Source organism: Epinephelus fuscoguttatus, linkage group LG13, assembly GCF_011397635.1.
Source record: "Epinephelus fuscoguttatus linkage group LG13, E.fuscoguttatus.final_Chr_v1".
NCBI classification, from domain to species: domain Eukaryota; kingdom Metazoa; phylum Chordata; class Actinopteri; order Perciformes; family Serranidae; genus Epinephelus; species Epinephelus fuscoguttatus.
In genome coordinates this window covers 21,835,189-21,849,313 of record NC_064764.1, presented here as the reverse complement: position 1 = coordinate 21,849,313, position 14,125 = coordinate 21,835,189, and the positions used below count along the sequence as shown (strand labels likewise).

Below are 14,125 nucleotides of genomic sequence, written 5' to 3'. Positions count from 1 at the left end.
TAAGATTGTTTTTAATATTTAAGTTTTTTAAGATGCTTTTTTAAAGATTTTTTTTATTATTGTTATTATTATTTTTTTAAGAGTTGTAGAGCCCAGTCTCACTCTGAAGTTGTTGAAATCCAGCCCTTGAGCAGTGACTTGCGGGGTCAGAAACTGACGAAAAAAGACGTCCTTTTTACGTCAGCATGATATGCATCCAGTTGCCATCATAAGAATTTTCATTAATGTACCTTTGGAACCGAAAGTATTCTTCAGATATGGTACCTAGACCCTAGCGTTTCCATGGTAATGGAAGGGTAATGTTCAGGAAAGGTTCCATCAGTACCATCCACAACGTTTCACATTGGAAACGGAAAAAAAGTGTACTGAACTGAACCGCATTGTACTGCTATTGAAACGGGGCTATACGGTGCCTGGTAGCTTCGGGGGAAAGGCGTCGGACAAAGATGAAAGTCAAGGCGGTGAAAGTCCGAATGGGGCAGGTGGGAGGGTTGGTGGATGGGTCCAACAAACACCAACTTTGACCTGAGAAAGCGGTGTTCTTGTCCTGTAAGATTCTAAAGCCAAACCTTGTTCTTTTTTCCCAAACCTAACCACATGCTTTTGTCGCTAAAGCTAACCACGTGTTTTTGTTTCCTAAACCCAACCATGTGTGTTTGTTGTGAGAAGCAGGCTGGAGTCCGACACAGATGCTAAGCAATGTACTACTGTGGATGGTGGTCAGCAATAAATGTATTTTAGCCACCTTTTACAAAAATAAATAAATAAATAAATAAATTTAAAAAAATCAGTATTCGTGGTTCTTTATTGGGAGTATTTGCACTGCTTTTCTTTTCTGTCTCAGAAGGTTTCAATCAAGCCTTTTCAGTTCTTGCTCCTTGGCTTTTCAGCCTCCCACTGAGCATCAGATCAGCTGACTCTGTTCACATCTTTAAATCTCTTTTTAAAACATACTTTTACAGATTGGCCTTTCCTGACACTTGAGACTTATTGTGTGTATCGGAGTGTATGTATTCACAGCCATGTGTATATGTCTGCATGCTTACAGGTATATATGTATTGGATTGCAATAAACTGTACATGTGTGCTTTACAGACCTGCAACTTGGTGCAATACATCCCTTTTAAAATGTATAGTCAAAGTGTGACACTGAATAAAAAACACTCACTTGAAAGCACAAATGTTTTTAGTAAGTGTACTTTATTTTACACTTCCGCTTTAAAAAAGGTCAAACAAACTGATCAGCATGACACTGACACATTTTTTTACTTCATCAAAGTGCATGTAAAGCATCTAAACATTGGAATGTTACCAAAATAGGGGTGTAACAGTTCGCAAAATTCAGGTTCGGTTCGATACGATACAGTAGAGCTGCGGTTCAGTACGTTTTCAATACAGCAAAAAAGTAGTAACGCAAAAAAAAAAAAAAAAAAAAAATCTTTTTTTTTAACTTTTCAATTTTATGTTTTTTTTTGTTTATTTATTTAAACAAACATCATAAAGTGTAATCATTTTTGGTGAGTTTGCTACATCCCACGAGCTCTCAGCTCTGTCAGTCTAATAATACGTGAGTAAACATCTTTGTTAAATGCCACAATCATATAAACACAAGCAAAATAGCCGTTGTTAATGTACCTTTTAGTCTTTCTGGCCAAATCATCTACCCGGCCTGCAACTAGTTATGGCTCACTAGGTGTGTGCTTTGTGATTACATTAGCTGCTGTTGGCTACTGACCAAGAGGTTATAGCCACGCAGCGGCTTTCATTCCCTTGTTTAGGGTGTGTGTGCAGTGACTACATGTGCTGCTAGCTTGGCTGCTAAAGAGAGCAGACAAAGGTTGCCTGTTCAGGCATCTTGGCTGCCTTGTTGAGCACAGTGGCTCTGAGAACTTTATATTAAACACAGTTTAAACGGTATATTTTCTTTTCAAATGTAACAGGACAGCTTAATGTATCTTTCAGTTTGTGATGTGTACCAAACCGAAAGCCTCGTACCGAACGGTTCAATACAAATTTGCGTATTGTTACACCCCTATGTCAAAAAGTTTTGTACAGTAAATGTACAACTTCTACACAAAGTTGTTAGTAGTAAACACTAAGACCAAGTCGGATGAATTATTTTAGACACCCTTTGGAGATGATTAGATTTTCAGATTGCATTGTTGCTGTTATCTAAATGCTGAGTTGTGCAGCCTCCTTAACCAAAGGCTTCAAGGCACTGAGGTCCCGCAGGAGAGAGGACACCCCCACACAATACCACAGATCCCCAGTGCGGTCTGCGGGAGCACTGAAGGACTCAATCTCCACTCCCTCTGTGGCCAGAAGTCCTAAACAAAGAACAATGTGAAAGAGAAAATAGGTGTGATTTTAAAGGAAGACAAACACAGTTATTAAGTCCGGAGAAGTCATAACTCAAAACCAACTTTCATCCAAATTGAAAGTGTTAATGCTGGTGTAAGCTTTTTTTTGGCATCATTGGGCTAAAATTCCATAATGGCCTTTCAGCATATTGTGATTCAAGTGGGCTGAGAGAAAACTAGACTTCTGCACCTCCTTTTGGCTCTCACTTCAGGCTTTAGAAAATGTAGCCTGTGACAGGAGACTTTATCCGATCACAGGTCATTTCAGAGAGCGGGTGTTCCTATTGGCTATTTTACAAATGCAAATACTTGTGCATGTCCTTTCCGATGGCAAAGCCTGATTCAATGGCACAGAATCCTGCAGAAAAAGTTGCTATGTCAGCAGCGTAGGCAACAACTGCCTACACTGCAAAGACACCCAAAAAAGGGAAACGGACTTATCAAGATGAGAGTCTAAAACAGTCTGCCCCCGGATTGGCGGTTTGGTGCGGTTTCTGCAGTGATGCTGGCACTGCGCCGGACAATTGTGGTGAAAAGAGAGCTGAGCCAGAAGGTGAAGGTTTCAATTTATTGGTCCATCTATGTCCCAACCCTCACCTATGGTCATGAGCTCTGGGTAGTGACCGAAAGAATGAGTCTGTGGATACAGACGGCCGAAATGAGTTTCCTCCGTGGGGTGGCTGGGCTCAGCCTTAGAGATAGGGTGAGGAGCTCAAAAATCCATAGGGAGCTCAGAGTAGAGTTGCTGCTCCTTCACATCAAAATGGGTCAATTAAGGTGGTTCAGGTATCTCCTGGGTGCCTCCTGTCAGAGGTGTTCTGGGCACGTCTCACTGGTAGGAGGCCCGGAGGTAGACCCAGAACACGCTGGAGGAATTACATATGTCGTCTGGCCTGGGAACGCCTTGGGGTCCCCCAGGAGGAGCTGGAAAGTGTTGCTGGAAAGAGGGATGTCTGGGGTGCTTTGCTTGGCCTGATGCCCCCGCGACCCGGCTTCAGATAAGCGGATGAAAATGGATGGATTGATGTACATAACATGTTTTGTCAGAGATTTATGTACTTTAATATGTTTGATTCTGGATCTGGTTTACATGATATTGTGATGTCTTGTGAGTCCATGCAGTCTGGGCATGTTGTATGTAACATTACCATGAAAGCTTCACTTACTCAAGTGAATTGCTTGAATACTAGTCTTGCATAGCCAGACGTTTCTCCAGCACAAATGTCTGGCTGAATCCATCATAATTCCAAACTAATGGCAAAAAAAACACTCTGGGTTGTTTGTATTTTTCTAAACCAATCGCAATTGTCCTGAGCTGCAGCCCAGGATGGAGCGATGGTGCCCTGAGAAAATCGTGTCTGTAGGTTAACATTTGTGCATGGGGAAGAGAGCCCTGGCATTAAAAGTGCTAAATCCCTGCAAAAGAAAATGCTACATAAAACATAGTTTCACATAGTGACAGGGATTTTGAAAACCTGTCTGAACTACAGGCTCACTTTTAAGTTTCTTACCAGCCACTGAGGATAGGAGCTGAGGACTTGCGGAGGCCTTGAAGAACAGCAGGTTTCCAGTTAGAGAGACTGGCTGTCTGAACACACTATCGCTCAGCTCCAGAAGGACTGGCACTCCACCTTGAACTGAGCCACTGGCTTTGTAGCTGCAGCCATTGGCCTCGATCTCCACCTTACACACATCACTGGCAGCCCCGTCAGACCCACAGTGGGTATGGTTTACCTGGAGAGTTGGTTTACATGTATGAAAAGGTTATTTTCTTTACACTTGTTATTATCATGTGGCATTTCCCAGAGTGAGCTGATGTTGTACCATGATGCCAGACTCCGTGGCCAGGCTCAGTACGTTGATGAGGTTCGGGCAGCAGCTGGATTCTTGGTTCAGCAGTCCGACCAGTACTGATGAAGTCATGTAACCAGTGGAGGACTTCATGCAATCCCCTGGTTTGAAGGAAAAAAGAGCACATAGTGTTTACTGTCACTATCAGCAGGTGAAAGCAAATATGTTGACTTCAGAAAAAACTGTGAAAAGCATTAAGTACAGTGCCTGTTTCACAATCACACCACCAGAGGGAGGAAATACACACAATTACCCCTCCTCTTCAGATTACATAAACTGGTTACACCAGTTAGTCTTACCTTGAGTAGTAATTTGGACATGTTTAAACGGCTTCACAGAAGCAGAGCATGACTGCAGCACAGCTCCGACAGCTTCTCCGAGTTTGATCAGCTGGTGAGACTCCTGGGAGAACGTGCTGGCCAAAACCTGTGCGTTTACCTACAAAAAAGGAGAAGACATGAAATCAGTGTGCTTTTGTGAACTGAATGTGATCACAAATTTGGAGAACAGATGCAATTAAGCATTTTGAGACCAACATTACAGCCATGATACAAGCTAAGAGTGGGGATTACTTATTTTATTATTAATACTTCAAGGTGTCTTGTTGATTTCACCAAGGGATCAATAAAATTTAATCTTAATCTCTCTCTCATCTCTTCCCACCTTTCCTCCTATGCTACAAGTCTGATTGTATAACTATTTGTTAATATCTTTGTGGGTTCTTTTTATTTATAATATTTCTTCCTCTACTTTCAGACTTTCAGTTCAGAGACAGAATTACAGATGTTAATCAGACTCAATCAACCAAGTGCAACGCTGTTCGAAGTGTTTTCATTGAAAGTTATCTCGACTTTGGAAACAGCTGTAGGCACAACAATCTCAAAAGGTAATTTTAGTATTCAATCTTTTGAGCTCAGATATTATCATGCTTCATATCTGAAGATGTTGGGCACTTTATCAACGAGCTACAGCCAATGAGAGCGCAAGGTATGGGTTGAAGACAGAGACGAGCGGCGCTGCTGTGCTCTCCAAAGTGTGTGTGTTTGTGTTTGCTATTAATATTGCGTGCAATAGTCCACCTTCTACCATTTCTCTTCCTCTCAATCTTATTGGGGATTCCTCCCAGTCAAAGATCCTGTAGTGTGTGACCCCAAGTCGCCAGTCAGTCATGCAGTGTGAAAACCACGACTTCAAGACTCCCGATTATAAGACAGCAAGTTGTGTAGTGTGAACAGTGCAGCAATCTCATGACTTTGAAAGTCATGTAGTGTGACCTTAGCTTTACAAAGGCAGCTCATCAAAATCATGAAAACAACCATATTAGTCATTTGGCTGGAATGAAAACATACCAGCCTCTGAAATAACAAGGTATGAGGACTCAAGGTCATCTATGCCAATACATGACGCATTCCAGAATGCAGACTTGCCTGAATATAAGATATAGCACTGGAGTTAATTCACAATGTACTGTTAATGATAAGATGCCTGAACTGTGCATAATTTCCCAAAGCACAGTCTGAAGACTTATGGACTAATGTATGACAGCCTTTATCCAACCATCAGATGTGTGTTTAAGTCTGAGAGTCTGTTAGGTTTAGCCTTAATAACTAGTTTAGTGACTCCATGACCTAATGCTGACAACAAGCCACTTTTGCAAGTCTTGTATAAATGCTGACTGTAAAAGTTAAGTCTTACTCGGAAGACTATAAGAGGTTGGCTGATGTCTCGTGTGTGAAGCATTTGCATGCATCACATATTCCAAAATACTAAGATAATAAGAAAGAGACCTTTGATTTATTTGAGATGGAATGAGCTGTCAATTTAGCTTCATCTTTTTCATAGAAAAAAAAATCTGGCAATTTCGGGGACTACAGGAACAGAAGCAGGATTTGTATTTGTGTAAATACTCATTTGTTTCTCCATTTACCTCAGCTTCCTCTCTCCATACAATACGATACAAATTATTTCGATTTTAAATCTGTTGGAATATGCTGAGTATTGCGATAAAATAAATTGTGATACATTGCAATTTATTACCTTTTATCAAAATATATCCTGTCGACTGAAAAAGCAATCTATTATATTATTCTAGCAGGCTACAAATTTTTAATAATGCTTTGCATTATTAATTTCCATAATAAAATAATAAAATTGCACTGTGTGACCATACGATATTGCTACACAAAAATATCGCTATGCTGTATCGATTTTTTTACCCCCACCTCTACTGCTTACTTATAGCTATGGTGTCTTATTGCTAGAATTATCATGGGGATAAAGTCTAACAATCCATTTGAATTCAAAAATTTAAATTAAAGACAAAAACTAACTTCTCCAATATCATACAATCTTTTTTGTTGAGTGTGAAAAGATATGTGACAACCTAAGTGCATCAAATTGCATTTATATATCTTGCTTTAACTGGTCCCCTCCAGCTTTATGGAAATGCTCCTTTAACATGTGTTGCAGCAACTCTCCAGGAGTGAGCACTGATTTGTTTGAAAAGGTAGAGTAGAACTTACTGCTCCCACCAGCTTCTTCCCAGTCACCATGTCCACAATCTGCAGAGCGATGTCCTCCCCACAGCGAGCCTGAGCTTCCTTTGTACTGGCTCCCAGGTGAGGACAGCTGATGACGTTGGGATGGTTGACCAATGAGCGGTCCTTAGGAGGCTCCTGTGGTCAAATGTAAACACGATGTAAGATCGAGGCTGGAGGAACTCTTTTATTAGTATCAATGAGTGATTAAAATGGAAACAGACAACTTTGCAACTTTCCCCCCCTTTGTGTTTCCATGTGGTATTATTGTTGGTGCCACTGTCACAAAGACAACCAGAATGCTTCCTGTTATACTCAGAGCCTTCTTTTGCCTGGTAGAGGTTCCACAGTTACTGTGGCTGTTACACCATCAGCTACTGGGTATAATAATCGAAACAAAATTGATTGATACCCTTTAGTAACTGGGGATAGCCAACAATAGCAACCAGGGAATACAAAAGCACCATCATCTTCCTGTTTCGGTTGCACAGTGGTTGATGCACTTCCTTTGTGCTGTAAATCCAGCCTTCACTTTCCCCTGAGATCATACCCAGTGGTGAGTGAATTGCACAGTGAAAGCAAGGCTTCTAGACTGGTGCAGGGATGAGTCCTAAACACGGAAATACGTCAGCAGTTTGCACTTCTGGTTCTGTCGTCTCAAAGTCAAGGTTTTTGGTTAGATGTCTGACATAAGGTCTGTGGTCAATACAAGCTTTAAAGTGTCCAGTGTGTCCAGTGTGCAGGATTTAGGGGCATCTATTAGCGGCAATGGAATATAATATTCACAACTATGTTTTCATTAGTTTATAATCACCAGAAACTAACAATCTTTGTGTTTTTGTTACCTCAGAATGAGCCATTTATATCTACATAGCTCCCCTTCAATGGCACCTGCCATGTTGTTCTACAGTAGCCCAGAATGGATAAACACTGGCTCTAGATAGGGTCATTTGCATTTTCCTTTTCGGCCACCATAATTCTCCTACACACTTGGCATGCAGGAGAAGCTGTAGTTGGTTGCAATCTGCAACCTGAACGTCACATGTCACTAAATCCTACACACCAGACCTTGAAGAGACTTTCACATTTAGTTCTACGGCATTAAATATGTCAGTAAATACCCCACTTGTGAATTCCGAAGGTTTAAAAAGACGGTTGCTTACAAGTGGCTAAATGAGACTGCAGTGGGTCATCGTGCAGAACTCGACTACAACTTTAAAGTCAAGTGACCACAATGTCGTTTATTCATAGCCTAATGTTATGCTTCAAAATCACAGAACTGGTGCTCATTTGTGAAGAGAATCTTGCTGAACAAAACATATAGAGCATCATAAACATTTGTTTGCCCCTGAGCTTATTTTCTGCAATAATCCAACTGGGAAAATTCCACAGGCTTTTTAACCAGGGAACCAGAGCTGCCATCTTCCAGGTCGGCCAACAAAAAAACATCACCCCTGCAACTCTTCTCAGGAAACCAATCTAAATGCAGATGCTGTCATTATTCTATCGCCATTATATTGTGTGCTCAAATAATCTTGCCTCAACAAAGACATCAAGCCCTGCTCCTCCACACTGTCCGGACTCCAAAGCTCTGAGGAGAGCAGCCTCGTCGATGATGCCCCCTCGTGCACAGTTCACAACCTTCACTCCTTTCTTGCATTTAGCAAATGTTTCATCACAAAGCAGACCTTGAGCACAAAAAAGAAAACAAGTGAAAAACAAATCACACAGTTTTTCAGTACAGTTGGTTATATAATCACGAGAGCTTCAGTAAAACTCACCAACAGTAGAGGGCATTAGGGGAGTATGGACAGTGATATAATCACACTGTGGCCACAGCTGCTCCAGAGACATCGGCTCCACCCCCCAGCTGGCTGCCACCTCAGGAGGAGTGATTGGATCGTAGCCGATTGTCTGAGCAGACAAAATGAAACATGTCTTGCAGTGTTTGTTCATCTAAGCATCAAAGCGCAATTAACCATTGCGCAATGAGACGAGCCTTGTATAATCTTGTTAATTACCCTCATGCCAAATGACTGCATTCTTGAGGCGACTTCCTTTCCTATTCTTCCAAGTCCAACTATTCCGAGTACTTTGCCGTACAGCTCTGCACCCATGAACTGTAAAATTAGAAACAAAACAATGAGCCTGTCCAAGTGACACATCTGATTAGTGATGACTGGCTGGACAATGGAGCCGACCATGCAACAGTAATCGCTTTGTGTGCCAACTGCAAACAAAATCTCTGCCTACCTTTTTGCGATCCCAATTCCCTTGTTTCATGGACATTGCAGCTTGAGGCACATTTCTAGAATCAGAAAGGCCAAATAATGACATTTTTATAGTACTTCTGCAATTACAAAGACTCAACATTTTGACAGTTGCTCAACTTACCTTGAGAGGCTCATCAGTAGTGCACATGTCAGCTCGGCGGCACTGATCGTGTTACCGCTTGGTGTGCTTGAGTAAACAGTATACAGTTAGTGGACATTTTACATTAAACTGAAACTGCATAGTAAGTTGAATTTAGGCACAGACTGGTGACTTACTTCATGACAATAATACCCTTTTTGGTTGCAGCGTCTACATCCACATTGTCCACGCCAGTTCCAGCTCTCCCAATGATTTTGAGATTAGTAGCAGCATTGATGACATCAGCCGTTACCTTTGTTGCAGATCTAACCACAAGGCCATCGTAGTCCTAGGATAGAGAGGAAAGTATATGGTTGATCTCATGGTGTTTTAAATCTGTGTGGTCTACCCAAGGCTTTGGCCAAAAACCTTCAGGGACCCCTAAACCCACAGATTCACTGTGTGTCAATACTTTGTGGTACTCTGGTCAATGCAAAGTTTTTGATATGCAAGGAAATTGATATGCATTGCTCCCGGGTTGTGACCCAGGTAGTACCTGAACTGTCACAGCCAGGCATTAACCTGTGTTGGGTGGCTCGGACTGAAATTGACAAAAGAAGGGTTGAACACGGGTCAGACAACCCTCAGTCTGACCCTGGTCACTGGTTTTAAAGAGGTATGTGGGAGCTTTCACACCTAAACCTGGTCAGTACTGTTTGTTTGGGATAATGTGAATGAGAGTTGTCAACCCAATCCCAGGTCTGGTACAGCACTGACAACTGGATTGAAACCGTCTGAAGAAGTGTGTCTTAATCTGCCTCCAGGCTCCGGACTCTGGCGTGGTTTGTTGCAAACGGACCGACCCAAAGGCCTGTGTGATAGCAGCATGTGTGTCTCTTGCATAAATTCAGTAGTTAAACTACAGCTGATCCTGAGCTGTTTACAAGGCTAGAAGCAAAATCTGTGTAACTGATGAGTGGCCTATTTGTACAAGATCATTCTGTAACCGTGGCAACACTTCAACTTGTGAGATCGGAGATTTTCACTCACATATCACAAAGTTAAAGGGCGCTGAACCAGAGGTGTGTTTAGCTTGTGCCCTACTGTGTGTGTGTGTGTGTGTGTGTGTGTGTGTGTGTGTGTGTGTATGTATATGTATATGTGTATATATATATATATATATATATATATATATATATATATATATATATATATATATATATATATATATATCTCCAGAGAAGATAAATACTGTCCAGGGAATGAGCTACCTGTCAGTCAATATGTTCACTACTCTTAGTACATTTATAGAAAGACAGAAGTTGACCAGAGCTGAAAGGCAACAATGTCTATTTTTTTTTCTTGGTCTGGACCTAAAGAACTGAAGAAAAGAACACGGTTGTGCATTGCTTCCTTCAGCGGATGTCCCGTGCTCCTTGTCTTCTGAGTCTGACCTGGGTTCCTTGGAGCAGCCTCTTTCGTCCTCAGTTTGCCTGGTGATTGGTTCAGAAAACACGTCGTGTTTCCTTCGACTTGGACTGTTGTGGGATTCGCCCTCATCCTGCCGACAACGCCAATTACGTAATGAAAATGCTCAACTTCAGCAAACACTGAAATGAAGAGACTCGGAGAACCACGGAGGAAAGTTACAGCCAACGGGGTTACTTTAATCGCAGAACTCAGCATACAACAGTATGCTAGTCTACACAGCAAAACAGATGGAAACAGCAAAACAGCAATCACCCTTCAAATGCTTTTATAATGGGCGTCTGCTCATTCACGTGCATGTGTGTGTATGTGTGTGTGAACACGCTTGGGTCGTATTTCCTGGAAATCTAAAGTTCTCCTGATTTCCTACTTATTCCTAGAGCTGAACTTTGTGCCTCAGTATTTTCTATCTTCTTTGTCTCTCTGGCATAAACAACTGTTCCTATTGCAAAACTTGGCACATCTGTTCCAACGGTCAGGTCAACCTAACCCAGAACGTTCTCCCTCATTTAACCTCCCAAGGCTTGACTTACGCACAAACTACTCAAATTATCTAAACACCTCTTATGGGTCCTTTTTGCTGCCAAATCTGATATTTGACTAGCTGCTTCCTAAACCTTGTGTAACTGACCTTATTTTTCACCTTTAGTATAAAATAATACATTATCTGCCTCTACAGCTGCAGGTGTGAAAGCGCAGTAACTGGTACACAGCGCACACAAGGGCAGGTAGGAACACTGTGTGGTTTATGAGACACAAGATACAATCTCTACTACCTAAGATGTTTTCAATTTAAAACAATATATTCTCGGCTCATAACATGCCTGAAACGCATACTGACATGCTCTTTACCCTCCTGGGCAGGTTTCTTTGCATGGACCAACAACAAGGTGGAACAACTATGAAAGTAACATACTGTAGGTGTAAAGGTGGCAGACAACAGATTGGGAGTTGTCGCAAAGCAAGTACGGCAACATATTAGAGCATTATCCACCGCCAGAGGAAGCCATGTCAGTGCCAAAACTGAAAGGATGAAACAACAAAAGGTGTGTTTTGGCTTAACACATTGTGACTGCTAAGGCCTAATCAGGAAGCAAACATGGGTGCCTATGTCAGCATTCTCTGCCCATCCAAACTAAAATGCAACACTAGAGTTTTTAAACTAAAACAGGGTCAGCAGCATTTTCAAGAGTCTCCATTGTATGGGTTCGGGAACAACAGAGTAGTGTGGACACTTGGCGTAAACGCAGCAATAGGTGGGCATTTCATAACATATTAGTGAAGATGTAGCCCTGTTGGGTTGGGGTCAGTGGTTAAACAGGGGCCCACAAATTCACTGCTGCACTAGGGCCTAACAGAGAGTTAAACCTGCCCTGAATCTACTGCAAAGCACTACAATCCATTCAGTTTCAGGGCTAAACAATAAGGTTTGCCCGAGGCAAATGAAATGCCACGCCAGGCTAGTAAATTTAGAAGCTCACTTGCCCAATCAGGCAAGTGGTAAACGCATAATTTTATCTGAAGCTTATGATGTAAGTAGCTAAGGAGTGAGCTTCAGGTTTATGGATGCAACGCATCTGCTATAGCCCTTACTGTCACTCACACACTTACTCAAAGGAGACGAAAGGGGGATTGACATACCATTTTTAATATGCAGGAATGTTTGCTGCTTTGCATCTGTGACACACTGTGACCTTGTTCCATTTCCTTTATTTTAATTAACATTAACCACAGCATTCCTACATGTTATTTCTGTGGTCTCAGACAGTCAAAAAATATTAGTAAGTGTACTGTTTGGAGCTGCTGCATAGACAATGACTTGGGAAAGACGTAGATGCCACTGAAAGCACCCAGGGCGATGTTCTGAGTATATGGATATATTTTCTGTTTCAGAACTGAGAACACTAAAATAGAATAAAGCTCAAACAGTCACGGATCCAATAAATCAAGTTCCCATTCATTGTCTATGGAGCAGCTCCAGACTTTATAACCTATGACATCACAAGTTTGAGACTTCCTTCTCTGGTTTCTGGCTTTGGGAGACAGTTGCTCAAGTTTAGAAATATTGATCAGCCTTTCCTAGGGCATGGAAATGACATACTGGAATTCTTAATTTAGGCGGTGTTCCCCTTTAACTTTGGTCTTTGCTGTTATTTGATAACCACTAACAAATGGAACAGCATTAAGGTTGAACCCTGAGTTTGTATGAGAACACCTCCACTGCAACCCATTGTTTCTGTTTCTAATCTACAAAATCAAGGCAAATATGTGTTTAATGCACAGCCTCATGATAATAGCTTCCTATCTGCAGCATGTGGCGCTCAGACCAAGTGATGGGAGAGCCGGTAAACTCACAGATGAGTTGCATCAGCTTCCCAGGGGCGGTACCACAGCTACTGAACAATCAATTGTTGTTATCTCAACCCTGCAAATACGTGTCAGACTGAACAGGAAAAGCGACAGAGCAAATCCTACAACGTGCATACACCTTACATTAAACTGTCCGTAAAAACCACAGGTGCTTCTTAATAGTTGCCGCTTAGAGACTTCCCCCTTCTCAAGTGCATCCGCAAAAATCACGCGAGCTCTTAAAATGATGTCAAGTAAAGCGAGAAAACTATTTTAAACACGATTGGAGAAGAAGTTGCGTTGCAACAAATCGACACCCGATGCACGTGAACGCAGCACGAGTGCCAACTTCACCTTAATCTCCGCCAGTAACTCATCCTTCTTCATGTTCTGTTTCTCCGTCACTCGGATGCCGTTTTCCTCCAGGATGCTCCTGCAGCGAGGGTCCACACTTTCACTGATCAGCACAGTCTTGATGGAGATAGGGGCCATCTTGGGGGGTTTCTCTCCGGGCTGCTAGTTGGTGGGTAACTGCTGTTGGTGGGTAGCTGATGCCTTCGTGGAGTGATGGACACGGGGAGTTGCTTTCCCTCTGCTGGTTTTGAATGGTTTCCTCGGATTTAAGACGGCCCCCTTTCAGAGTGAACCCGCCTCTCGTGCATCTCCTGCTATGACGTAACACAAAGAGAGCTCTGCATACTGGAAACCAGTTTGGGCAAATGCTGAGATTAGTGTAATTTAAGTAACAGCCCATCAACAGTGTTTTTTTTTTTAACTTAAAACAGCAACATCATAAGTGTTTGCTGCAAGCATGCATTCAAAATGTTTCTTAAATAGAGTACATAATGTCCTTTTAATATAAAAACTATAAGTAGACTATATATGCTGATAATAGGCTCTGTAAATATGGTTTTATTTAGTATAATAGTGGATTATAGATACTTATGCATTGAATGTAAGTAACATTTCAATTTCATTTGACTGGCTTTAAATGTAGTTTACCTGTAGCAGTGCATCATATTTTATAAACTCATTATATGTTATATAATGACTACTCATAAAAGGTTCCCTTTCCGAAACACAACTCAGATCTTTCATGCTCATCCAACCAAAACAAATCAACATACACAGAGGTCATTCCACTGAAAAGTACATTCCTTACGTCTTCATGTACAGGACAGTAAAACA

The 14,125-nt window shown here is 41.7% G+C and overlaps 1 protein-coding gene across 1 annotated transcript; it reads right to left on the bottom strand.

Annotated features, from left to right (window-relative positions):
- Window positions 1-1,204: 1,204 nt before the first annotated feature.
- phgdh (phosphoglycerate dehydrogenase) lies at window positions 1,205-13,545 on the bottom strand. Its single transcript, XM_049595163.1, has 12 exons — window positions 13,292-13,545; window positions 9,298-9,449; window positions 9,143-9,208; window positions 9,002-9,056; window positions 8,770-8,868; window positions 8,530-8,662; window positions 8,288-8,436; window positions 6,734-6,886; window positions 4,511-4,649; window positions 4,185-4,312; window positions 3,872-4,094; window positions 1,205-2,327 (listed from the first exon to the last, which is right to left on the bottom strand). Exons 1-12 carry the CDS (start codon window positions 13,427-13,429, stop codon window positions 2,173-2,175), a joined length of 1,590 nt encoding a protein of 529 aa, XP_049451120.1. The 5' UTR covers window positions 13,430-13,545; the 3' UTR covers window positions 1,205-2,172.
- Window positions 13,546-14,125: the final 580 nt, after the last annotated feature.